This window comes from Podarcis tiliguerta (assembly GCF_965153285.1).
Source record: "Podarcis tiliguerta genome assembly, chromosome: 6".
NCBI classification, from domain to species: Eukaryota; Metazoa; Chordata; class Lepidosauria; order Squamata; family Lacertidae; genus Podarcis; species Podarcis tiliguerta.
The window spans coordinates 76,210,240-76,238,096 of record NC_139539.1 but is presented as its reverse complement, the minus strand read 5'-3'; the positions used below and the strand labels follow the sequence as shown (position 1 = coordinate 76,238,096).

The window sequence follows — 27,857 nt, the reverse complement described above, 5'->3', positions numbered from 1 at the left end:
GAAAGGTGTCCTCCTCATACTTCGTTTGTGAGGTTCCCAGAGGCATGTGGCTGGGTGATGCCAAGAACAAGATGGCACACTAAGATGGCACACTGCTCTCATCCAGCAGGACTTTACCTTCTTTGAAGGACGAATGAGATAGGAATTCTAAAATTAATCAGAAAAGAAACAAATAAGCTGAGCCACAAGTGACTTTTATTCATCTAGAGATAATTTATGAGGCTTTGCATTTTACTTTAATTTAGCTTCATAAAGCTTAGAAGAACTAAGACCGAGAAACAAACAAAAAGAGATTCAGTGTGGATTACAGCTTGGCTTCGACATGAATTGCAATGAATGGATTTTCAGTTTGGCTGTTCAGTTGAAAATGAGCAGTGCCATTAGCAGCAACGTGGATTTGCGTTCCAGTGCAGAGGTTGCCTTCCTTTCGTCCCGAAATAACATCACAATAAGTGCCAGGGGGGAGACCGGTTGGTAACGTTACTGACAAGGCCCTGTACAAAAGAAAACAAAAATAATAATTGTATTTTTTTAATGCCATTTTACATACTCGGTTTATATACTTCTGGTCACATTGTCATTCTGGATCATTTGCTTCCCTGGGTGCACAAGCAGACATGCAAAAGACAAGCAGCAAAATTAATCTGCTATACAAATTTGGCAAATGACTTGCTATGCGTAATTTATGAACGCCTTCATCTCTACATAAAAACATTACCTGTCGTCATTATTAAACACAACGAACCCTTTGCCATCACGTCCAAACGCCACCTGGTTGTTGTCATCATCCCACCACCTTGTAATAGGTTGGCCGTACACTACATTTCGGAATGCCACCATGTTCCTAGAAATGAGACGTGTGTATCACTTCCTTATGCAAACGGCACGAGTCATTGGAATCCTAAACATCTGGAGAAACAGGCTTTCTCCATCTCAAGAAGGCTCCCGCAGGAACAGATGACACATCTGGCGGCTTCTATTACCTTATTTGATTCCAACGATGTTCGCAGACCCAGCCGTTACCACAGGTACCATTTGTGTTAATCGTAACAGGTTTAATTGATCCATCACTGTTGCTCGGTGGTCCAACCCAGTCATTTAGGTCCTAGTTATGGAATATGACATTTAAAGTGATTAGACAACAAGAAATGACACTATCACATGGAGAATAAAATTGGCTGGCCGTGAGTCTCAACATGCTGGTTGAGGTACCTTAAACCAGACCAGGTCTGTCGTAAGTCATGGCACCATGATAGACTAGATTATTCCCCAAATGAGTAGTCATGGCCTCCATTTAGAACAGGGGTAGCTAACCTGTGTCCCTCCAGCTCTCAGCCCCAACCAGCGTGGGCAATAGTCAGGTATGATGGGAGTTGTAGTTGGGCCATGTGACTTATGACAGACCTGGCCGGATTTAAGGTACAACAACAAGGCTTCAAAATCTACTTGATTATACTAGTGAACCTTATAGCAAGCAAAGGTTCTGAGACTGGACTACACTGATGTGCTTGTCTGTCAGGGTTGGTTCTGATGCAGGTCAGCACTCAAGATGCAGAGACAGGCAGAAAAGTTCGCTCTTCATTCAAGAAAACAGCGTACCAGGCAGCAATACCTACAAACAGGACTGACCCCTATGAAACTGTTGCCAGGACTGAAGGTATTTGCCTTCTACTTCCCACTAAGTCTCCTCCCCAGCTGGATGTCTCCCCAGCAGCCTTAAACTATGTCAAGGACCTTGGAGACAAGGGGGAGAGGAGCTTACTACAGGAGGAAAGCCAAGCTGTGCTTATTCAGCCTCTGGCCCCTCCTTCTCTGCTTCATGTCTTGAGTCTGCACTGCTTTCTGCATCTGGCTCTTCTCTCTCGTTCAAACCTGTTGCTTCTTTAGCCTCCCACCATTCTGCCCCCCTCTTTCATCCTCTGACCTGTTCTCAGTGTCCCACCACCACTCCCCAGGCTCTGAGCCTTCCTTCTCTCAGGCTTCCCTTAAGGTTCCCCGGCTGTCGCCTCCCACCACTCCTCTTCATCCTGCCAGTCCCTGACATAACCCATCCTTGCACACTAGATTTGATGGCCTGATGCTTGTGAGGCACAGCCTTAGGCTAAATTTATTGTGGAAACCCGCCTAAGTCTATTTCGTGTGTATGGGAGGGAGGAGGGCTTTGCAGTCAGTGATCTCAGTCAAAAACACGAATCCTGCTTAAATCTCACCAAAACTAATCAAGACAAAAGACTGCTATCCCATGACGGTTACCTGAAATTAAGTCCCACTGAATCCAGTAAATCTTACTTCTGGGTGTAGACATGCACAGGATAACACTGCTAAATTGGAAACAGTCAACTTAAAGCATAGATTTCAACTGCTGCTCTGGCTCTGGGGTCTAAAAACCTGTTTTCCAAGTGTCAAGTGTTTTCCAAGTGTTAAGACAGAACGTCTTTGATATGGAATTAACAAATAGCTGTTGTGAACCGGAATAAAGTTACCTTTCCATGCTGGATAACTCTTGGCCACCTGTAACTTGACATTATTCGTGTAAATCCATAGGGGTGAGCAAGCATAAACCCAACTGCCATCTTATAGAGTCTGAAAAATGGATAGGAAGCACCTAGTTGCCAAAAGTGTACCAAAGTACAGAAAATAAACAGGCCCAAGAATTTCATATTCTCTTCCAAAGCAACTCCCCATTCCCGATAATACAGTTCTCAGGTGTCTTCTATTCATGCTGTGTATACTGCCCAGGAAACCTGAATTCTGCACCACACTAATAATTCCTTATAGGTAGTTTATCTACAAGTGCAGAAGCAGCCAACATGCTGCCCTCTAGACACTGATGGAGACCAACTCCCATCAGCTGCAGTCAGCATGGCCAATAGCCAAGGATGTTAGATGTTAGCACCATCCAGAGGACATTCTGAGTCCTGCCACTTTCTCCAAATATGTGCAGTTTAAACACGGAGTCAGACCAGCAAAAATCTCTTCAATAGGAAGATAATTCAAGCAGAGATTAGATACAGCACAGTAATGTTCCAATTCATAGACAAATAATTACTTTGGCTAAATGTAATGATATTTGGGATGACTTTATATAGAATATATGAGGTTACTGATAAAGAAATTAGTATTTGGATAATAAGACTATACACATTTTTATATATTAATGTATGGGAAGACATTTTTATATATTAATGTATGTCCAATAATCCACATTAGCCTAGGCTTCATCAGTAGAACAGGCTCATATGTAATGTTACAGGATAGTGGATCTTATAGCATAGTAGTAGTGAAACAAGGCTAATATACTGGAATCCTTGTCTTAGACTCTGTGAAAGCATTCTGTGGAACCATAACAACCCTTCATGTGGATTATTGGACTCTACGAATAGACAGGTGGAACAAATACTTGTATGGACCTTATGCATGAACTGTCTAGTGAATGAACTGATCCACTGGGTCTTCTGCTTTTTTCGTTGAACTTTATGAGACTTCCGTTGAAATCTACAATTTGATACAATGAATAGCATACCTTATTTATTCCAAAATACAGCCGGTTACGTCTTGTGTGTTTATTGAGAATGTTTCACGTAACCATAGGTTTGTTGTTGTTGTTTTGCCACTGGGTACCCAGCAGACCAATAGGATTCCTGCTCTTTTGAACTGCTTTTGATGTGGGAGTGAGGGTTCCTTTATAAACCAGTTACAACTCTGTACATCCCTCCCTCCTATTATTGATGAGCTTTGGAACACATATTTTTTGCCTTCAGTGGCACAGGTGGGGAAACGGTCCGTTTCAACATGCCTGGATATTCAGACCTCAGGAAATAAACATTGTTGCTCAATAACCTCAAAAGGACGCGGCTTACCTTGGGTTCCAGAAAGTAAGAATGGAGGCTCCGCCAGCACCATGGCCCCTCTGGTTGTCATGGTTATCTACAAAGACAATGGCTTTGTCAGAAGGCATCAAACTCCAGTTTTCTCCACAGCGCCTAAATTGTGAAGAAATAATCAAAACTTTATTCACAATTCACTTCGGTGCAAACTATTGTTTGTTTACCAGGTATATTTTTTTAGCCCACTGCTCATGACACAATCTCTGAGGGGGTGACCGCCAAACTGAAACAAAGAAGGAGTCTCAAAGCGGCTAACAATCTCCCTTCCCTTCCTTCTCCACAACAAACACTCTGTGAGGTGAGTGGGGCTGAGAGACTTCAAAGAAGTGTGACTGGCCCAAGGTCACCCAGCAGCTGCATGTGGAGGAGCGGAGACGCGAACCCGGTTCCCCAGATTACAAATCTACCGCTCTTAACCACTACAACCACACCATTCCAGACAGCTTAAGAGCAGGTAAAAGCACAGCTTTAGAAGTTTGGTGACGATGGTGATAACGATGATAATGATTAATTTGATTTATATACTGCCTTTTATCAAGAGATAAAACGCATTTTACAGAGCATAACAATAATAACATAAAAAAAAGCATGATGATGGATAGCATAATAAAAAATGATCATGATAACGGTCTGATAATCCCCACCTTTAACAGGCCATAGATTATTTAATGGCCAAAGGCCTTGAAAAAGAGGAATGGTTTGCTTGGCACCTAAAGCCATGTAATGATGGTGCTAGGTGAGCTTCTCTGGGGAGAGCATTGCACAGTCGAGGAACCATCACAGAAAAGGCCCATTCTTGTGTTCAGGGACAGTTTTTAGAAATAATTTTATTATTTCTTGTTAGTGTCCTTGTTTCTCAATTTGATCCTTTTACATGGTTTTGTATATTTTGCTGTATTCTATACGTTGCCATTTGCTGTTATTTTACTGATTACAGTCATAGATCAGGTTACATACGCTTCAGGTTACAGACTCTGCAAACCCAGAAATACTACCTCGGGTTAAGAACTTTGCTTCAGGATGAGAACAGAAATCGTGCTCCGGCAGCGCGGCAGCAGCAGGAGGTCCCATTAGCTAAAGTGGTGCTTCAGGTTAAGAACAGTTTCAGGTTAAGAATGGACCTCCAGAACGAATTAAGTTCTTAACCCAGGTGTGATGGCCTGGGATTCCGATTCGGAGGATGAAACAGAGGAATCCCGGCCTGCACAGGAGTCCCCGCCTCCAGGGCCGGCTGAACTGGGGCCAGGCCTAGATGCTGAAGAGCCTGCACCTGTGGCAGTGCATCAGGAGCTGGCCCCAGGTGAAGCCCTTCTGGCCCCAGAGAGGCTTGACGACTCAGTGGCCACAGGTGAGCCTCCTCCAGGGCCCAGTAACCCTTCGGCCTCTCCTGATCTGCAGAGGTTTAGAGCAGAGAGGCGAAGGGAGCTGGTTGCCCCCAGGAGGAGTGCTCGCCTTAAGGCCAGAGGAGGCGGGGCTCCTGGGGGCCGGGACCGCCCCTGGCCTTAGAAGAGGATAAAAGCCCAGTCAGCCCGGCCCCAGGTTGCGGGAGCAACGTCGTTGTTGGCTTCGGACCTTCCTGCGTTCTTGATCCCTGCTCGGCCTCCTGTTCCTGACTATCCGGTACTCCTGTTCCCTGCTCGGCCTCCTGTTCCCGACCATCCGGTGTTCCTGTTCCCTGCACAGCCTCCTGTTCCAGCGTTCCTGTTCACCGCCCGGCACTCTGCCTCGGACCTTGCCCCTCTTCGTGTGGACTTTGCTACACCCAAGGTACCTTACCCCCGGGACCAGCACAGTTTGCTCCCGCCACCTCCCGCACTCCCCCTTCGTCGGGGTGCGTTCGGGAAGAGCCAGAGGCCATGGCGGAACAGGCGGCTGCACTGGTGGCTTTGGCCCAGGAGAACCAGGCCTTGTCTCACACCGTGCAGCAGCTCAGTGACGCGGTTGAGGCACTTCAGCAACGCTTGGAAGCCCTACCGGCTTCTGGGGCCGACGCCCCGGCTCCGGGCAAGTACCCAGTGGCTTTGCCTGAGAAATTTGATGGAGCCCCGGCCAGCTTTCCCATGTTCCTGGCCCAGGCCAAACTGTATATTCAGGGGCGAGCCCGGAACTTTCCTGACGACCGTACCAAGGTGCACTTTTTGATTAGCTTGTTAAAGGACCAGGCGGCCAAGTGGGCGTTGCCGCTACTCAGGCAAGACTCCCCCTTGCTGGCAGACTATACGGGGTTTTGCAATCGTTTGGAGGCCGCGTTCGGCAACCCCCAGAAAGAGAGTCAAGCCAACCGGGCGATTCGGCATTTGAAACAGGGCAAGTCCACGGTGGCCACATATACCACGGAGTTCCGGCTGTTGGCACAGGACTTGACCTGGAATGACTCGGCACTGCGGGACCAGTATCTCGAAGGGCTTTCGGACGAGGTACTGGACCAGTTGGCCACAATGGAACGCCCCACCACGCTGGACACTCTCATTCAACGGAGTCTACAAATAGGCGACCGGTTGGAGGATCGTCGTCAGGCCCGGGGTCGCCGACACTTCCAGTTCACGGCACCAGCTTTTTCCGGCAGCCCCACGGTCACAACTGATTTAACGGAGGAGCCTATGCAGCTCGGGGCAGTGCGGCCACGCCTTTCCCCCGCAGAGAAGGCGCGGCGTCGGGATGGAAATCTCTGTCTTTACTGTGGCGGAAGTGGACACTTCGCTCGGTCCTGCCCTGAGAAACGCCAGCCGCAGGGAAACCGCCAACCCCAGTAGCTGATGGCCCTAGCTACCGGGGGTCCCAAACCGTACAGAATGGGCCCGCACCAATGGACTTGCAACATCTTATGGTTTCGGTACGTTTATACCCTCCAGGTGGGCCCTGGATCCTCACCCATGCTTTGGTAGATTCAGGGGCAACCCGCTCCTATATGGACGCTGCTTTTGCCGCCCATCATCAGGTGCCACTTCGGAACAAGCCAGTACCGGTCCAGGTGGAAGCGATTGACGGACGACTTCTGCGTTCAGGTGCCGTTACTCAGGAGACCCAGCCTCTGGTCCTGTGTCTCCAGCAGCACCGGGAGTTGCGAACTTTGGACATTGCCTCTATGCCCCGCTTCCCCCTGGTGCTCGGGATGGACTGGCTGGAGGCCCACAACGTTCAGATTGACTGGGTCAAACGGACCGTGCACTTCCCAGACCCATGTTCCCATGCTCAATCCGGAACGCTGGCGGCCGCGCCCTCAGAGGAGGCAGCACCCACGCTCCCAGCCGTATACCAGGACTACCAGGACGTGTTCGAGGAACGGGGGGCAGACCAGCTGCCGCCGCATCGGCCTTTTGACTGCGGCATAGACCTCCAACCCGGAGCGCCTTTACCAGCGAGTCGCTTATATTCCCTAACAGAGCCAGAGCGCGAGGCTTTGCAGGACTTCTTGCGCAAGAACCTGGAGCGTGGGTTCATTAGGCCTTCCACCTCGCCCACCGCGGCGCCGGTGCTTTTTGTTAAGAAGAAATGTGGGGAACTCCGCCCTTGCCATGATTACCGAGCCCTGAACAAAATTACCGTCCCAGACCGGTACCCCTTGCCCCTTATCTCGGAGCTGCTGGAGCGGGTGCAAGGGGCACAGGTGTTCACCAAGCTGGACCTCCGGGGGGCCTACAACTTGATTCGGATCCGAGCCGGGGATGAGTGGAAGACAGCGTTTGGGACCCGGTACGGGCAGTTCGAATATTTGGTTATGCCTTTCGGTTTGTGCAACGCGCCTGCTGTGTTTCAACGCTACATCAACCACGTGTTTCAGGACCTGTTAGACAAGTACGTGGTGGTGTATTTGGATGACATACTGATTTACTCCCGTGACCCGGCTCGCCATGAGGGACATGTCCGGACCGTGCTGCAGCGCTTGCGTGAGCACCGTTTGTACGCAAAGCTCAGCAAGTGCGAGTTCCATCAGCGGACTGTGGACTTCCTTGGTCACCGGCTCTCTCCAGATGGGGTGCAAATGGACCCGGGGAAGGTGACAGCGGTTCAAGAATGGGCGGCACCCCGGAACCGCAAGGACCTACAGCGTTTCCTGGGGTTCGCCAATTACTACCGGACCTTCATCGCTGATTATGCTCATCGCACCACCCCGTTGACCCGGCTACTGCGCCCAAAGACGCCGTTTTCCTGGGACAAGGAGGCAGAGGAGGCGTTTCAGGGGTTGAAGGCCTGTTTCCAGAGGGCACCAATCTTACAACATCCTGACCCCTCTCGACCCTTTGTGGTGGAGACCGACGCTTCCAGTACGGCTCTCGGTGCCGTCTTGTCTCAACAGATTGGTCCTGAAGCGCCACTCTTGCCCTGTGCCTTCTATTCCCGCCAGCTCCTACCAGCGGAGCGTAACTATACTGTGTGGGAGCGGGAACTACTGGCCATCAAGGTAGCCTTTGAGGTCTGGCGCCACCATCTTGAGGGGGCACGACATCCGGTGGAGGTGAGAACCGACCACCGGAACCTGGAGTACCTCCAGACCACCCGCAAGCTGAACCAAAGACAGATCCGGTGGGCGTTGTTCTTTTCCCGGTTCCAGTTCCGGATCCGCTACATCCCTAGCTCTCAGAATCAGAAGGCGGATGCCCTGTCCCGGAAACCTGACGACAACGCAGACACGGTACAGAAAGCAGAACCCACCACGATCCTACCTCCGGCTGCATTCCTGGCCACCCAGGAGGCGCAGCCACTGCAGGTTCGGGTGCGGGAACAGCAGCGGGTCGACGCTTGGGCCCAGGAACGACTCCGGGAGTTGGCTGAAGGGTCCAGCCCACAGTATCCGGGGCTGGTCCTGCATCAGGGCCTTCTGATGCACCACGGTCGTTTGTACATCCCGCCAGGGCCACTACGGCTGGAGGTTCTCCGGATGGCCCATGATGCCCCAGCAGCGGGGCACTTTGGACGGTATCGGACCACCCATCTGGTCAGTCGAGAGTTTTGGTGGCCCCGCCTGAAGGCTGACGTGGCTCGCTACGTCGCTGGTTGTGATGTCTGCCGGCGCGCCAAGGGACCTACCGGGCGACCCCCCGGCCTACTTCAGCCATTGCCAGTTCCACCGCACCCTTGGCACACGGTTTCGTTGGACTTTGTAGTGGACTTACCCTCGTCTCGTGGCTGTACCTGCCTTCTGGTTTTCTCCGACCATTTCACCAAGATGGTGCACTGCGCTCCCTGTCCATCTGTACCCACAGCCAAGGAAACTGCTCAGCTGTACCTTCAGCATGTCTTCCGCCTGCATGGCCTACCTGAGCGCGTGGTGTCCGACCGGGGCGTTCAGTTCACATCCCGGTTCTGGCAAGCACTACACCAGACCCTCGGGACGGAGGTCTGCCTCTCGTCAGCCTACCACCCACAGACCGATGGCCAGACGGAACGGGCGAACGCGGTGCTGGAGCAGTACCTCCGGTGTTACTGCAGCTACCAGCAGGATGACTGGGTCGACCACCTGGCATTGGCGGAGTTCGCCTACAATAACGCGGTGAATGCGTCCACCCAGCAGACCCCGTTCCAGGCCAGTTATGGTTATCATCCACGGCTGTTTCCAGAGGTGCTGCCGACATCCGCAGTCCCGGCGGTGACGGAGTGGCTTCAAGAGCTCCAGTCCCAGCAACAGCTTTTGGTGGAGCAACTGCACCAGGCCAAGGAAGCGTACAAGGCCCAGGCCGACCGCCACCGCCAGGTGGGGCCGGAACTTCGCGTCGGTGACCTGGTTTGGCTCTCCACTCGCCACCTCCACCCCTCTCGACCTTCGCGGAAGTTGGACGCCCGCTTCACCGGCCCGTTCCCTATCGTAGACCAAGTCTCTCCTGTGGCATTTCGTCTCCGGTTACCCGCAACCCTGAAGGTTCACCCGGTCTTCCACAGGTCCCTTTTGAGTCCGGTGGCCCCACCCGACGAGTTCCACCCGAACCGTCCCCGACCGCAGCCAGTGTTGGTTCGGGGAGAGCCTGAGTACGAGGTGGAACGCATCCTGGACTCCCGATACCGCAGGGGGAAGCTGCAGTATCTCATTGACTGGAAGGGGTACGGACCGGAGGACCGTTCCTGGGAACCAGCGGCCAACGTCCACGCACCTGCCTGCCTCCGAGAGTTCCATGCGACGTACCCCGGCAAGCCGGGTCCGGACCCTCGGTTGAGGGGGGGGCCTGGGAGGGGGGATGGTGTGATGGCCTGGGATTCCGATTCGGAGGATGAAACAGAGGAATCCCGGCCTGCACAGGAGTCCCCGCCTCCAGGGCCGGCTGAACTGGGGCCAGGCCTAGATGCTGAAGAGCCTGCACCTGTGGCAGTGCATCAGGAGCTGGCCCCAGGTGAAGCCCTTCTGGCCCCAGAGAGGCTTGACGACTCAGTGGCCACAGGTGAGCCTCCTCCAGGGCCCAGTAACCCTTCGGCCTCTCCTGATCTGCAGAGGTTTAGAGCAGAGAGGCGAAGGGAGCTGGTTGCCCCCAGGAGGAGTGCTCGCCTTAAGGCCAGAGGAGGCGGGGCTCCTGGGGGCCGGGACCGCCCCTGGCCTTAGAAGAGGATAAAAGCCCAGTCAGCCCGGCCCCAGGTTGCGGGAGCAACGTCGTTGTTGGCTTCGGACCTTCCTGCGTTCTTGATCCCTGCTCGGCCTCCTGTTCCTGACTATCCGGTACTCCTGTTCCCTGCTCGGCCTCCTGTTCCCGACCATCCGGTGTTCCTGTTCCCTGCACAGCCTCCTGTTCCAGCGTTCCTGTTCACCGCCCGGCACTCTGCCTCGGACCTTGCCCCTCTTCGTGTGGACTTTGCTACACCCAAGGTACCTTACCCCCGGGACCAGCACACCAAGGTACAACTGTATAATTAGTAATTCTTTACTGTAATAAATGTAAACTGTTAAATTATTATTTGTTGATGTTTAATTTTACTGTTTACTATTGGATTCTAATGGATTGTTGAATATTGCTTTATTTGAAATAAATTGTTTGTTTTAAAGTTATTGTGACTTTTTATATAGGATCTGATTGCTACTATTAATGTTTGATGTTTTATTATTAATAGTGTGTGTATTGGAAGCCTCTCAGAGTGGCTGGGGAAACCCAGCCAAATGGGCGGGCTATATATAAATTATCGTCGTCATCATCACCATCATCACCCTCTGGACCTCTCAGGGAGGGGGAACATCAAGAAGGGCCTCAGGTGACAAGCACAGGGTCTGGGTTGGTTCATATGGAGAGAAGTGGTTCTTAAGTTATTGAGGTCCTGAGCTGTGTAAGAATTTATAGGTCAACACCAGCACTTTGAATTGGACCTGGAAACTAACTGGCAGCCAGTAAAGCCAGGTTAGGATTGGGGTTATAAAAGCACCCAGAATCTGTCATAAAACAGGTAATAAAATACTCAGAATTGCAGTGGCAGGTAATGCTCCATAACCTCTTGGGCAAATGGACCAAAATGCCAAAAGCGTTGGATCCATTTGGGTTTCCAGGGGGAAGAAATTCCAGTCAGGGAACCACTACACATTTTTGCATTTTTATTTTTTTAAAAAGGAGGTGGGGGGGGGAATAATCCTGTCCTTCTGATTATAGGCTGAAAAGCACACCTGCGGAGTTTCATATACAAACCCCACTCCTGTTGTAGGCCATGATTGTATTATTGCACTAGCAATGGGGGGATGGACATCTGCAGTGTTTGGCTTCCATCTGCATGCAGGGCCCCCCCCCCCTGCACCCCACCCTCAGTGCATGGGCACCTGGGTATGGATTGAGTCTAAAGCAAATTACTTTAAATTTGCCATCTTTTCTCCGTTCCACTTGCGGAGGACTGTCCCGAGTTCTGCGCCATATTTAAACTCAGTCACCCGGCCGTTTCTGAAGTATTCAGAGCTGTGGACCGCTTCACCGCCCAAGTCAATTACCTGGAAAAAGCCGGGGGAAGACACAGAGAAAAAGGATACAGGATATTGATTTCAATTTGCTGCAGAAACCAACATCACTGACAGAAGGTAGGCTACTGCAGGAATAGTCGGCGAGCTGAACTAAGACGTAAATATCTTGTGGTACGTACTGTGTTACATCTAGTGGTATCAATTTCGACTTATCTCCAATATGACCAGAGAAATGGTTTGGGCTATTATGGCCATTACCTTATGGAGTTGGTTTCGTCTGGGCTCTAGCATCTTACACTTTTGAAACGAGGCACTAGCGTGAACAATGGAAATATATCAGGACGTGAAGCAGCTGACCTGAAGCACTTTCAAGTCCCGCCAATCGCAATGCGCTAAAATTAACGGTTCTTACAAAGGGCTCCACATGGAACAGCAAACTCCTTCCCAACCCAATATTTGCACTAGTTGTGCCCAAGTGTATCAGTTCTTCCATTCTTTTAAGCAATATCTAAGGGTTGACTTGGGACGCGGGTGGCGCTGTGGGTTAAAACACAGAGTCTAGGACTTGCCGACCAGAAGGTCGGCGGTTCGAATCCCCATAACGGGGTGAGCTTCCGTTGCTCGGTCCCTGCTCCTGCCAACCTAGCAGTTCAAAAGCACGTCAAAGTGCAAGTAGATAAATAGGTACCGCTCCGGCGGGAAGGTAAACGGTGTTTCTGTGTGCTGCTCTGGTTCGCCAGAAGCGGCTTAGTCATGCTGGCCACACGACCCGGAAGCTGTACACTGGCTCCCTCGGACAGTAAAGTAAGATGAGCACTGCAACCCCAGAGTTGGTCACGACTGGACCTAATGGCTAGGGGTCCCTTTACCTTTACCTTTAAGGGTTGACTTGGAGAAAATAATTGCCTTGTTGGGTAAGACCAAAACTCCATGAGGTCTAGCATTCTGTTCCAAACAACAGATGCCCGTGTATCTGGCATTCGGAGCATACAAGTTAGACTTCCAGCAAAATGTTGCATTGTGGAGTGCTTCCTGTCCACCTGTCTGAACCTGGTTGGATGAGGAGGAGAGCTGGGAGCCGCCAGCCCAAGAGCCCCCCAGGGAGAGAATGTGTGATGCCAGGGACCATGTTGAGGAGGGCTGCACTGAGGAGGAATGGTGGGAGCCACCCCCTCCCCCTGCTCCTGCCTCTTCCCAGGAGGACAGTATAGATTTGGAACAGTGGTTTGCAGAGGGGCCTAGTTCAGAAGGCAGAAGCTGGGAAATACTGGATGGGGAACAGCTAGGAGAAGAAACACTGGAAGGGAGAGGGTTAACAGATTCACGGTCTCTGGACAGAATTCCTCTGCTCAGCCCAAGGTCAAGAAAAGCTCAGAAAGTGGCAGAACAGAAAACACAGAACGTACAAGCTCAGATTACAAGATGTAGGAGTTACGTAGATTCATAGGAATGGAAGGGGGTGTAATCCTTAATTGGAAACACCGCCATTTCTAGGAGATATCTTCTTTGTTCTCTTGCTGCGATTATTAAAGTTTCTGACTGGTAAGATGTTCCTTTCTTTGATCTTCTTATCTACTGCCATGGGGGGAGGAAGTCGATTCCCTGAAGCCTGACACATAAGTAAGTACGGCATGCAGAACAGTTTGAACACTGGAAAGTGCTAGACAAAACGCTTAGAATCCCTGTTACTTACCTCCTGATAGACAAAAGGCCGTGAACCTTTGGCAAACCACCGTGTGTTGAGGTCATGTGCTTTGCTTAAAATAGCAGCGATGTCCTCAGGCCACATGTGCTTGGAAGCATCGATTCGGAACCCTGCTACACCAATATCAATCAGGTGGTTGAGGTAGTTGGCCATTTTTGAACGCACGTCATCCCTCCTTTGCGTGAGGTCGACGAGACCAGACAGGCGACAGTTGCGAACCTGTGCGTGTGGGGAAAACCGCCATTGGTTCAGCGGCCAAAGCATAAACACACAATAACCAAAGTATTTGTGACAGCTGCCCAACACCCATCCTGAACAAAAGCTGTTAGGGTCTACTGACGCCACCAATTTATTCATCTCCACCCCCATCATCCAGCCCATCCAGCACTGAGGGCCTTCTGGTGGTTTCCTCTCTGTGAAAAGTGAGGTTACAGGGAACCAGGAGGAGGGCCTTCTCGGTAGTGGCACCTGCCCTGTGCAGATGTCAAGGCAATAAACAACTATTTTACTTTTAAAAAAGTAAAACAGGCGGCCCTGTTTAGGGATGTTTTTAAAGTCTGACACTGTATTGTTTTTAATATTCGGTTGGAAGACACCCAGAGTGGCTGGGGAAACCCAGCCAGATGGGCGGGGTATAAATAAATTATTATTATTATTATTATTATTAGCCATTTAAAGAACAAAAAATACATTTGGAACACAATTTCAAACCTAAGACCCAATAAGATCCCGTGAAGGAAATAAATGGTATTGGCAGCTTAGCTATATTGTAAGAGCGGAAGCTGGAGTCTTCCAGGTGTCACTGGGCTCCAACTCCCATGATGCCTTAACCAATGGCCACATTGCTGAGGCTGATGGGAGATGATGTCCAACAGCATCTTAAGAGAGCCAGGGATATCAGGTATCAATAGTGTAAAGCTTACCTGAACAGGATCACTGTAATTCTCTATATCCCCACTGGGTGTTTTGCATATCTCGTCATTGAAATCAAAGCTAGAGTATGGGACGGCTGGGAAATCTCGGGTCCCTGCATTGAAATAACTGCCACAAGTCCCCCGGTTCCCAGAGCCAGCCCCAGAGCCACACATATGGTTGATGACAACGTCCACATAGATATACACCTGCGGAAGATACAAGCAGCAGAGTTGCATGGTGGTTAGCAAGCCACTTATTTTCAGTGATCTGTTTTAGCTTCTTCTAGCACCTCTCTATGTTTGTTCAGGTTTCTAGTCCTTAGCGTTCAGGATGTAGCCTTCCCAATCTTCCACCTTGGAAAGGCTTCCCATGATTTTTGCCTCAGAATTTTGCAGTCTTACCATTTTAATCGATTGTTGGTTTATTATGCTCTTCAACGTTCTTTGGAATGAAAAGCAGGATTGTCCAAAAATAAATAGCCACTGAAAGCCACTTACTCCGACATTGTTGCACCTGGCCACCATGTCTCTAAATTCATTTTCATTTCCAGAACGTGAGCATAACTTGTAACTGATTGGTTGATATCTTTCCCACCACGGCCTCCAGGGACTCGTAACGACAAGGTTTTCATTTGGAGGAGAAACCTATATAATTAAAAAATGTAGTGAGCGAGTAGGAGATAAAAACGTAATCGAACTCTTCCTATCAGTCTGATGTTTGAAGGTAGATAGGCCCCTTTTAAATCACAGTTTAAACTAAAGAATGTGACGGACGTGACAATAAATACAGCAGTGCAAACATTAGCAATTATGTTAAGGATGGTTAGTTTTGGTAGATGTCTCTCTCTCTCTCTCTCTCTCTCTCTCTCTCTGTGTGTGTGTGTGTGGTTTGTAATACCCCCTCCAAGATAATTTCTGTGGAATCACAGACCCTGCATCCCTTACTCATACACTTTTAGAGAGCCAGTGTGGTGTAGTGGTTAAGAGCGGTAGTCTCGTAATCTGGGGAACCGGGTTCGCGTCCCCGCTCCTCCACATGCAGCTGCTGGGTGATCTTGGGCTAGTCACACTTCTCTGAAGTCTCTCAGCCCCACTCACCTCACAGAGTGTTTGTTGTGGGGGAGGAAGGGAAAGGAGAATGTTAGCCGCTTTGAGACTCCTTAAAGGGAGTGAAAGGCGGGATATCAAATCCAAACTCTTCTTCTTCTCTTCAAGTATTCTTAACTGATGCATAACAATAGCTATCTCCATATGGAGATGCTTTTCTCCATATGGGTTCATTTCAAAAGCCAACACCTTGGCTATGTAGCATTTTAGGTAATCCAGAAGTGGCCCATTGGAAAGCTCACTGGAATAATGTTACCATCTTTTCTTCACATCTGAAGCTGGGAGGCCAGGCCTCAACTTCCACTATCTGGGCACCATGGACCACAATGTCCCCTCTCTAGTGTCTGACTGCTACATTTCAGATAGATGGGGAGCATGAAAAATGGCTTCCCAAGCGAAAGGAGAAAAAATGTATCATATGTATCATATGATATGGGAAGATATGGATTTTGCAAGATAATAAGCATCCACAATCCAACTGCACAAACTCAGGTATTAGTATCGGATGCAGGGATTTGTGAGGTAGGTTCCGGTTTGGCCTTAGGACAGGCATAGGCAAACTCGGCCCTCCAGATGTTTTGGGACTACAACTCCCATCATCCCTGACCACTGGTCCTGTTAGCTAGGGATGATGGGAGCTGTAGTCCCAAAACATCTGGAGGGCTGAGTTTGCCTATGCCTGCCTTATTCTGGTTTGGCAAAAGCTTTACTTTCCAAAGCTAATTTCTAGCTCTTGTGATTGCAAAGGCAGTTTTAAAGGCATGCAGCTGGTGCTTGCAATATCTTAGAAGTCGTGATGGGAGAGGATTTGCTGAGTGGGATTTCCAGTTCTTAGGGCACAGAGTTTCAGTAGCCTGCCTAGCTCTTTTATCATTTATTCCGCAGAACCAGAATAAATGATTAAAAGGATTTTTAATATATATATATATAAAGTTATTCATCCATTTTACAGCAGCAGTTTTCAAAGAAGTTTGCAGTGGTATATAAGGTTCTCCAACCTCCACAGCAATTTTATCCTCAAAACAACCCTGTGAAGTAGGACAGGGATCTGACTGGTCAGCCCCGGCAAACTTGATGCCTGATTCCCACATGCTAGCTCTTAAATATGTGTCAAGTGTCTCGATTTGTACATTATAACATATCCTGGTCCAGCCTTTAGTGAGACACTTTTTGTTACTATCTCCGTACAGAGGATTCACAAACCCTGCAACTAAAGTTCATTGACTAGGACTTCTTTTTCTAAACTCTATTAATATTTAACCTAGTGCAAATCCTCAATAAATGGCATTCTGGTAAACTGAGGGCAAGTTCACACAATTCACCTGCTGGGAATTGTTGCTTTAGGCAAATACACTCCTCCCCATTAGGCATATTTAGGTATTGTGTAAGTCAGTCACTCCATGACTTGGTCTACAGGCGGAGAAGACCAATTTGTGTGATTCTTCCCCTCTTTAAGGGGGAAGAAAAATATTACATTAAATCCAACAGTGGAGGTAGAAGATAACCTTCATAGGCATGAATTTGTCAAACTACACACTACATGTTATGTGAAGAAAGACGGTTTTTTGTCTGACCTGAACCTTCAAACATGGCCCCAGATTCTAGTATTTCTAACATTCATTGGAGAGCTGCAAGTTCTATTATTATGATAGAAGAGATAACCTTCTCCCTATTCATTTTCTCCAAATCAGGCATCATTTTATCTAGCTCTGTCACATCCTCCTTTGTTCTAAGCGAAGAAACTCCAGCACAGTAGCCATATGAGACGCCATTTTCCTCAACCTTTTCCAGCTCCACAATATGAGGCCCAGACAAACGTGGGTTTATCAGTGGACCATCCATCTCATACATGCATGGTGAGAAGACTATGAGTGTATTAACTGGGTGCTATGAACTGGATGGTAGAAACTCATCCAGAATCTACCAGGTAGTTATTTTGCCTTCAGCAAACAAGAGAGAGTACTAACCTGGACACCTGCAAATCCATTTGGGGCTAAGTAACGTTCACATTCAAGAGCAATGTCAATCCAGCGCCACTCAAAGAGGTGGACAATAGATGTCCTTACAGGCTTCGGATTGGTCTTGTATTGGGTCCAGCAAAGTCCAAAGGCCGCCAGGAGAAGAAGAAACAGGTTCTTCATGTTGTCCTTGACACTCGGCGACATCCTTCTCAACAGCCTTCTGCACTTCTGAAGGCAGAGCAAAGCACAGTTTAACAATTGCACCCCGACACTCCACCTTATCTGTAGCATGTAGCTTTAAAGCACAGACAACTGTGGGGAATCCGTGGCACAGGCTGCTACCAATAATATAAATGTCAGTGGCGTGAAAGAGACAGTGCTTGTTGGTTTAATGTGGTCAACATGTTGGACAAGTTTAGAAATCTATGGTGAGTCTCTGCATTCAGTCCCAATCACAGACCTTCCAAGTGTCCTTATTTTCCAGGGACAGTTCTGGATTTACAGAAGCCATCCCGGTTTCTCATTTGATCCTGGAATGTCCTGCCATTGTCACTATTTTCAGCGGAGAAATGTCGGAGGGTATGGAGTTATGCAACCCCCTGAGCTAAGGAGATAAATAACTATGCAACCTTTAGAAGACATCTGAAGGCAGTCCTGTATAGGGAAGTTTTTTTAACGTTTAATGTTTTATTATGTTTCTATATATGCTGGGGCAACCCACTCAGATGGGTGAAATATAAATAATAAAGGTAATATTATTATGGAATAGGACATCACTGTTTTCAGTGGAGAAATGCTGGAGGGTATGCAAACACACAGAGAGACTACGATAAACACAGATAAAATCAGGATTAGGGTCATGCGTGTGGCCATACCAAATCGAAGCATGGAGAGTGTGCATTCATCTCAGCATTCATGAACTTAGGAGTCTAGAATAAGGGAAGTTCTGTCAACCACAGAAGGGCAAAAACTCATGTGCAATACCCACCCTCACTCATGTTTCTTCAGAATAATAATTTTAGAAATCCTGAATTTTGTCTCAGGCCAGGGCATGAGATGAGAGTTTCACCTGGCTTAAATTTGCTGTTGCAAAGATCCTCGTTTTAAATTCTGTATTTTAGCTATCAGTTTTGAATATGTTATTATCTCACACTGAGCCCCGAGAGAGAGAATGGTTTTGCATGTTGCTGCAGGCACTGCTTTTCCGGCACAGGAATGTGACTCGTTTAAAAACATTAAATCATAATAAATATAAATCCATCGCATTGCTCAGGCATCGTATCAAACTGGAAAGGGCACAACGCTGCTATATTGAGGTGGCATGCATGTGGGCACCTGAATTCAATCCACCCCGATTCCTGATCCAATGATCTGACCTATATTTTAAGCATTCACTTTTGCCAAAGTTCCCTAGGTGATATTGAATAGCACAGCTTCATTTTCCCCAACTGAGCTTGCTTAATCAAAGAAAAGAACTTGTCAAACGAATTCCAGTTAAAGCTTTGCCCAACCCCAGCTGCCAGACCCAACGAGAGCTCTTTGCAAAGCTCTCAGCACGTTAGCAACACTTCAAACTGGATTTAACATTTTAAATTTTAAACCAATTTTTTTAAAAAAAAAAACCCAACAAAAAACCTCGAGCTGTTAGAAAGCCCAGATGTAACACCGTGCAAGTTGGCGTTAGAATACCTTAGTTACTCTGGCAGCAAAACAAATTGGAGAATTGACAGGTGTGACTGCTGAAGGCTGAGATTACAAACTACGATGATGGGGAACATCTTTTCTTTCCACTTTTGGTGTTCCATTTAGGATCCCGGGTCTATTTAGCAGAAATGTTCATTAAAAGATAATTCTGCTTTTTTATTGGATTTTTCCATCAGAAGTCAAACTGTAGAGCCATGGCATGGGTAGGGGCTTAAATCTTCCCCCTCCTTGATTTTCAAAGCCTGCTGGTTTATACAACAGCAGTGACAAAAGTGGCACCATCACCACCTCACTGCAGGTACTGGCTATCTAGGCCAGCTAACCATAAGGGAGGGAAGGGACCAAATTATGAGTTCAGCTTGCATTAGTAACTCAGAGCTCTAAGCACTACACACACCAGCTCTATCTGTGGCACAGTTCTGTAGCAGACAAGCCTTTCACTGAGGTATTTTCTTTGGGGGGGGGCGGGCGGGGAGAACACCTAAGCCTATAAAAACAAACTGATTGCCTTGTATGATCAGGCAAACGTCCAGATTCTGTTTGTATCAGAAGTCCCCACTATGCCTCATACTAAGTAAGCCCCTTGGCTAATTCCCACATATATAATAGTACAGTGGTACCTTGGGTTCGCCTGCCAACCTAGCAGTTCAAAAGTACCCCCGGGTGCAAGTAGATAAATAGGGACCGCTTACCAGCGGGAAGGTAAACGGCATTCCGTGTGCTGCGCTGGCTCGCCAGATGCAGCTTGTCACGCTGGCCACATGACCCGGAAGTGTCTTCGGACAGCGCTGGCTCATGGCCTTTAGAGTGAGATGAGCACACAACCCTAGAGTCTGGCAAGACTGGCCCGTACGGGCAGGGGTACCTTTACCTTTATCTAAAGCCATGTAATGATGGTGCTAGGTGAGCTTCTCTGGAGAGAGCATTGCACAGTCGAGGAGCCATCACAGAAAAGGCCCATTCTTGTGTTCAGGGACAGTTTTTTGAAATAATTTTATTATTTCTTGTTGGTGTCCTTGTTTCTCAATTTGATCCTTTTACATGGTTTTGTATGTTTTGCTGTATTCTATACGTTGCAATTTGCTGTTATTTTACTGATTACAGTCATAGCTCAGGTTACATACGCTTCATGTTACAGACGCTTCAGGTTACAGACTCCGCTAACCTAGAAATAGTACCTCGGGTTAAGAACTTTGCTTCAGGATGAGAAGAGAAATTGTGCTCCAGCGGCGTGGCGGCAGCAGGAGGCCCCATTAGCTAAAGTGGTGCTTCTGGTTAAGAACAGTTTCAGGTTAAGAACGGACCTCCAGAATGAATTAAGTTCTTAACCCAAGGTACCACTGTATAAGCAAAGGCATCTCCCTAAACAGGGTCAGTCTGGGATTTGAATCTTATAGTATGTTTGGTGTTCTATCATGTTTTTATATGTGCTGGAAGCCGCCCAGAGGGTGGCAACCCAACCAGATGGGTGGGATATACGGTAAATAAAATTGTTGTTGTTGACTCTTCCAAAAAAAGAGTCATGCCCTCTAGTGCAGTGGTCCCCAGTTAGCTAAGTATTGCAGACCCCTTGTTTTTCAAAAGCCAAGCTATGGGCCCCCTACTTTAGAAAGAAGGGAAAAAAGTTACATTTCCATGGTAGCTTTTGTTATGTGAATGGTGGCACAGACCCACTGGGCAGGTTACTACCAACTGGGAAGGCGAGTAGTCCAGCTGAAGGGCTACAGGCTCACCAACCTCTGCTATGTACCCAAAGACTGAAAAGGTCTTTTGTTATATTCATCACTCTGCCCTGTACCAACAGATCGGGCTGTAACCTTTCCCTTCCCTTTGTCTTACAATAATAAAGGTAAAGGTAAAGGTACCCCTGCCCGTACGGGCCAGTCTTGACAGACTCTAGGGTTGTGCGCCCATCTCACTCAAGAGGCTGGGGGCCAGCGCTGTCTGGAGACACTTCCGGGTCATGTGGCCAGCATGACTAAGCTGCTTCTGGCGAGCCAGAGCCGCACACGGAAACGCTGTTTACCTTCCCGCCAGTAAGCGGTCCCTATTTATCTACTTGCACCCGGGAGGAGTGCTTTCGAACTGCTAGGTTGGCAGGCGCTGGGACCGAACAACAGGAGCGCACCCCGCCACGGGGATTCGAACCGCCAACCTTTTGATCGGCAAGCCCTAGGCGCTGAGGCTTTTACCCAAAGCGCCACCCGCGTCCCCCAATAATATACATGCTTAAAAACACAATTCTCTTAATGTAAGCAGTGGGAAGAAGTCGGTCCAATTTCACGCTCTATTCCATGTGCCTGGGTAGCTCAGCTGGTTACAGTGTGGTGCTGATAATGCCGAGGTTGCAGGTTCGATGCCCGTACAGGACAGTTTCATAGTTCTGCATTGCAGGGGGGCTGACTAGATCAGGGGCCAGCAAACTTTTTCAGCAGGGGGCCGGTCCACTGTCCCTCAGACCTTGTGGGGGGCCGGATTATAATTTGGAAAAAAAATATGAACGAATTCCTATGCCCCACAAATAACCCAGAGATGCATTTTAAATAAAAGCACAGATTCTGCTCATGTAAAAACACCAGGCAGGCCCCATAAATAACCCAGAGATGCATTTTAAATAAAAGGACACATTCTACTCATGTAAAAACATGCCAGATTTAGAAGGTGATTGGGCCGGATCCCAGCCCCGAGCCTTGGTTTGCCTACCCATGGGCTAGATGATTCTCAGGGTCACTTCTAACTCTATGATTCTATTACTCTATGTTGCTCAAGAAACCTTTCAAATGATCCCACCCTACCGTATATCACCTCTGTAGATTGGAAAGCATACAAATTGGTTGAAATACCTCGGGGAAAAGTGTGCGCGGTCTTTTCACCAAATGCAGCCAAGTCACTCCTCGCAACGCAGGCCGAGGTCGCTTGCACTCCAGCATTCATAGTAAGCTGCCAGGAAGCGGATTTTGCAACAGTGACTTTTGGGCAGCAAGGGCATGAAGATTCATCCCCCCCCCACACACCCCGCAACTCTGAAAAGCAGGGGGTTGGACTAGCTAGATGCCTCGCATGGTCCTTTCCGACTTTACAATTCTATTATTCTATGTTCTAGGCTATGGAAATATTATTCCCACTCACATAAACTGCAAGGAAACTGAGGCGCTCCTCCATTCATCCTCATCCTCAGATGGATAATAATAATTATTATTTTATTATTTTTATTTATAGGAAGAGAGGTGGCCAAGTGGTTGGAAGAAGGGCTGCCTCACCTACAGTCAGGGGCAGCATAAGGTTTTGTTCTTCAATGGCATCCTGAGACTGATGGGCAGAATTTCTCAGAACCACATGGATCGAGTGGCGGGCAGGCTCTGATGACTCTGAATCCATGCCTGAGCCAATCAGAGGGACTGAAAGGAGGAGCCTGCATTTCTGAACACCAAGATTCCAACCCAGCAGAATGCAAGGAGAGACTTCCAAAATACATTTTTTTTAAAAAAAGCATTGAACACCCACCAATCAGCTGTTTGGCGGGGAAGAGAACAGAATCCATTTCTCTGTTCCAAACAACTAGTCAGTGGGATACCAGTTTTCCAGAACTGGAAATGCATGCACAGGAACGCTTACTGCATTTGGTGTCTCCCATTCAGCCACAGATGCACACCCAGAAATCTCTCTCTGCGCATGTATGTCCCTTAGTTGGAAGGGGAGAAAAACTGATAATTCTTACACTACACTTTATTTTTGCAGAGCAATCTCCTTGCTGTTGCTTCAGCTACAAAGGAGAAATAACTAACTTCTGTGTGCCAATGTGCTCTTTTGGAACCTGCTTCGCTGCGCAGTGTGCCAGTCGACAATGTGCAGGTCTGCCAGACGCCGTTGCCACCAGCTGTCGCCGCATTTTGCAGCCGCAGCTAGAAGCACAACTGCTTGGAAACTGACACTGCCCCATTTCAATACGGAAATCGAGTTTGGGAACGGCGGCAGACCCGGCTGAATAGAGACAAAACAGCCGCCCATGAACTGTTTAATGAGCTCAGCTCTCACTAAATGTGAGCCAGCATAGCGGAGGAATTAATTTACTGTAAGATTAGGATGCTTTGCCTGTTTTCCCATGGGAAAAATAGAACCCGTTTGCTGAATTATGCGGAATGAGGATATTATTATTTAAGAGAGTACATTTCAGGCTATTTGTGCATCAGAAGTGACTTTTGGAGAGAGCCTTGCAAACAAACCCAAGAAACTTACTGGCCTCTACAAATGATATTAGCTTGTCTATCCACTCATAGACGCTCCTTCCTTGGAGGTTTCCAAGCAGAGTTTGGATGACCATCTGTCAGGGATGCTTTAGTTGAGATTACTGTACCTGCTTAAAGGTAAAGGTACCCCTGCCCGTTCGGGCCAGTCTTGCCAGACTCTAGGGTTGTGTGCCCATCTCACTTAAGAGGCCGGGGGCCAGCGCTGTCCGAAGACACTTCCGGGTCACATGGCCAGCATGACAAGCTGCATCTGGCGAGCCAGCGCAGCACACGGAATGCTGTTTACCTTCCTGCTGGTAAGCGGTCCCTATTTATCTACTTGCACCTGAAGGTGCTTTCGAACTGCTAGGTTGGCAGGCGCTGGGACCGAACGACGGGAGCGCACCCCGCCACGGGGATTCGAACCGCCGACCTTTCGATCGGCAAGTCCTAGGCACTGAGGCTTTAACCCACAGCGCCACCCGCGTCCATTCTGTACCTGCTTAGTCCCACTTAAAGTGAAGGGTGCTGGAGACATTAACACAGGGCCATCAACTGTGGCCAAAACTATGTTAGGCAAGCCAGCAGCCTGCATCCCCAAATGGCTGTGGAAAATGCTGATAGCTCGCTAATCCCACCTTGCTGCAACGGGCACTCATTATGCAAAGTTAGGGGTGCTTCAAGGTCCAAATATATCGGAATTACAGTGGTACCTCGGGTTACATACGCTTCAGGTTACAGACTCCGCTAACCCAGAAATATTACCTCGGGTTAAGAACTTTGTTTCAGGATGAGAACAGAAATCGTGCTCCAGTGGCGAGGCAGCAGCAGGAGGCCCCATTAGCTAAAGTGGTGCTTCAGGTTAAGAACAGTTTCAGGTTAAGAACAGACCTCCAGAACGAATTAAGTTCTTAACCCAAGGTACCACTGTACATGCACACAGTTAGTTCCCAGGCCGCCTGGTACTTGGCAGAATTTGCAATGGAGTGCTAGTATATCTAGCTGATATATATACAGTGGTACCACGCAAGACGAATGCCTCGGAAGACGAAAAACCCGCTAGGCGAAAGGGTTTTTCATTTTCTGAGGTGCTTCGCAAGACGGATTTTCCAAAGGGCTTGCTTCGCTAGACGAAACAGCCCTGCCTCTCCTGTCATGGCGACGATCGCACGCTCGCTTCCCTGCTCCTCCGGCTGCCTCCCACCTTCCTGACGGCTCCTCCAGCTCCCTCCCACTTTCCTGCCGACCTTCCAGCTGCCTCGTGCCGCTGCCCACCGCCCTCGCGCGCTCCCCTCAGGAGCCGTTGCCGCCAGCAGCCAGCGCTGCAGCCAGCGTTGCAGCCGGAGTCGCGCTCCTGAGCCCCGCCGCCCTCCAGCAGCCGTGTCATGCGGTGTCCACAAGGCGCGGGTGAGTCCAAGGACCGGCTGCGGCAGCTGTCCTGCTTCTCCCCACCCCTCCCCGCCGTGGTGCTTCGCAAGACGAAAAAACTCGCTCTACGAAAAAACTCGTGGAACGAATTAATTTCGTCTTGTGAGGCACCACTGTACTGTACCTGCTTAGTCCCACTTAAAGTCAAGGGTGCTGAAGACATTAACACAAAGCCATCAACTGTGGCCGAAACTATGTTAGGCAAGCCAGCAGCCTGCATCCCCAAATGGCTGTGGAAAATGCTGATAGCTCGCTAATCCCACCTTGCTGCAATGGGCACTCATTATGCAAAGTCAGGGATGCTTCAAGGTCCAAATATATCGGAATTACAGTGGTACCTCGGGTTACATACGCTTCAGGTTACAGACTCCGCTAACCCAGAAATATTACCTCGGGTTAAGAACTTTGTTTCAGGATGAGAACAGAAATCGTGCTCCAGTGGCGAGGCAGCAGCAGGAGGCCTCATTAGCTAAAGTGGTGCTTCAGGTTAAGAACAGTTTCAGGTTAAGAACAGACCTCCAGAACGAATTAAGTTCTTAACCCGAGGTACCACTGTACATGCACACAGTTAGTTCCCAGGCCGCCTGGTACTTGGCAGAATTTGCAATGGAGTGCTAGTATATCTAACTGATATATATATATATATATATATATATATATATATATATAATGGTCACCATTAGACAAACAGGAAGATGTCTCTGTCTCCATGCCAAATGCATCCATTTTGGGGGGAAGGATATAAGACTTGAGAGGAGGTGGAAATAACATTAAAGGTAAAGGTAAAGGTACCCCTGCCCGTACGGGCCAGTCTTGACAGACTCTAGGGTTGTGCGCTCATCTCACTCTAGAGGCCGGGAGCCAGCGCTGTCCACAGACACTTCCGGGTCACATGGCCAGCGTGACATCGCTGCTCTGGCGAGCCAGAGCCGCACACGGAAACGCCGTTTACCTTCCCGCTAGTAAGCGGTCCCTATTTATCTACTTGCACCCGGGGGTGCTTTCAAACTGCTAGGTTGGCAGGCGCTGGGACCGAACAGCGGGAACGCACCCCGCCACGGGGATTCGAACCGCCGACCTTTCGATTGGCAAGCCCTAGGTGCTGAGGCTTTTACCCACAGCGCCACCCGCGTCCCTCCTAGTTAGGAATAGGCTCTACAAAATCCATTATGGTTCGAACAGAATCACAGAAGGAGGAAACCGCCAGGGGCATCTAAATCCAACCCCATGCAATGCAGGAATTAACGAATGCAGCCATTCTCAGAGGACTTGGGTGAATCCTATTCGCACTAAATTTCAGGGGCCCATAAACAATCACACTAAAACTCTCGTTTTGTTTTTAATCTGGATTTTTAGGAGCACGGAACCTAAAAGTAGGGCTGCCAAGAACGGGATTTAAAAAAAAAAAAATTCCTGCAACAATCTCAATTGCTGCGTCACTTTTCGACTGGTGCAACCTCTCCCGAGAAGGAAAGGGTTTTATCTGGCGTTTTCTTGCAGGCACCCTCCCTCCCCGGATTAGCAGAGAAGAATCCCACTGAATGCATTGCAGGTGGCATACCTACGCGCTCGGAGGCTTAATACAAGGCACGGCTCCCCTCGCGGCTCCCCTAAGGGCTCCCACCTTCGCAATGAAAAGGCTCGCAGTAGAGGGAACGGCAGCCAATCATTGGAAAGGAAGCAAACGACGTCCCGCCTCTGCAACCGGCTTGTGTGGCTCAGGTTGTCTTTCACTCAAGTCTTGGGCAAAATTCTCATGCCTGGTTGCATAAACACTTGGATGCTGCCCTCTAGCGTTCATGCTTTTAATTTTCACCGCAAGGTGCTTTTTTCTGCCTGGTATCGGAATCATAGGATTATATACAGTGGCACCTCGGGTTACAGACGCTTCAGGTTACAGACTCCACTAACCCAGAAATAGTACCTCGGGTTAAGAACTTTGCTTCAGGATGAGAACAGAAATCGCGCGGCAGCAGCGGGAGGCCCCATTAGCTAAAGTGGCGCTTCAGGTTAAGAACAGGTTAAGAATGGACCTCCAGAACGAATTAAGTTCTTAACCTGAGGTACCAGTGTAGTTATAATAATATATTATTTATACCCCGCCCATCTGGCTGGGCTTCCCCAGTCACTCTGGGAGGCTCCCAACAAACTATTTAAAACACAATAAAACATCAAACATTAAAAACTTCCCTAAAAAGGGTTGCCTTCAGAGGTCTTCTAAAAGTCAGATAGTTGTTTATTTCCTTTGGAATTATATGAGTTGGAAGGGACCACGAGGGTCATCTAATCCACCCCTCTGCAACATGGGGCTCAAACCCACAACCCTCAGGTTAAGAGGCTCCTGCTCTACCGAGATATTTGCGAGCTACTTTTTAAAGACAGGAGCGACAACATAGCAAGTGGCACTGTTTTTTGTTTCGTTTTAGTAGCACGTTTCAGCTTTTTGTTGAATAATTAAAAAAAACATTCTTGGAGAGTTTGTAATGAAAATCCAGGAAAGGGTTTTTGAATTTAGGTGCAGGCATCAGCCTATTGTTGGGAAATGACTATTGAGACACAAATGCAGCCTTCAGCTCTAGTAAGAACATTCATCCTCCTGTTATCGCTCATTACTTTTCGGTGCCCAAGGAATAGGACCGCTGTCATACCTAATGACATGGAAGACATTTAGAGAGATCCTAACTATAGGAAAGTTAGAGGATTTTGGCTTGGCCTCCAATTTTGATGTAATGCGACCTTCCTTCATCCCACTGAAGCAATCTTTGGAATGGAACATTGGCATCCCTCTGCGTCGGAAGACAATGGAAGAGTGAGCCTTCAGGGGTGGTCGAAGCGTTGGGGAGTTACAGCGCCTGCTGTGGCTGTAGAGACCGGATATGGGAGAGACATGTTTTGTTGCAACTAGGGCAGATGAAGGTGTCTGGTTGTGCTGCTGCAGAATCATTGTGGCGTTTCGTCTGTGCTCCAAACACTGTGATCGTAAAATACCATTTAGCGTAATTCTCCCTCCTTCATCCCATTGATCCCAATCGTACAACTCAAGGACTGATTTGATCGTTGCACTTTG

General features: G+C 48.6%; 1 protein-coding gene across 1 annotated transcript; it reads right to left on the bottom strand.

The window, feature by feature from the left end:
• Positions 1 to 173: 173 nt before the first annotated feature.
• On the bottom strand, positions 174 to 22,072 carry LOC310679661 (pancreatic alpha-amylase-like). The gene is given in 12 exon segments (XM_083445213.1): positions 174 to 494; positions 719 to 844; positions 984 to 1,105; positions 2,484 to 2,583; positions 3,861 to 3,983; positions 11,642 to 11,775; positions 13,439 to 13,669; positions 14,374 to 14,571; positions 14,863 to 15,009; positions 17,439 to 17,660; positions 21,980 to 22,039; positions 22,041 to 22,072. Coding segments are annotated over 12 exon segments (1,683 nt in total). The 5' UTR covers positions 22,071 to 22,072; the 3' UTR covers positions 174 to 304.
• Between the last annotated feature and the right edge of the window lie 5,785 nt (positions 22,073 to 27,857).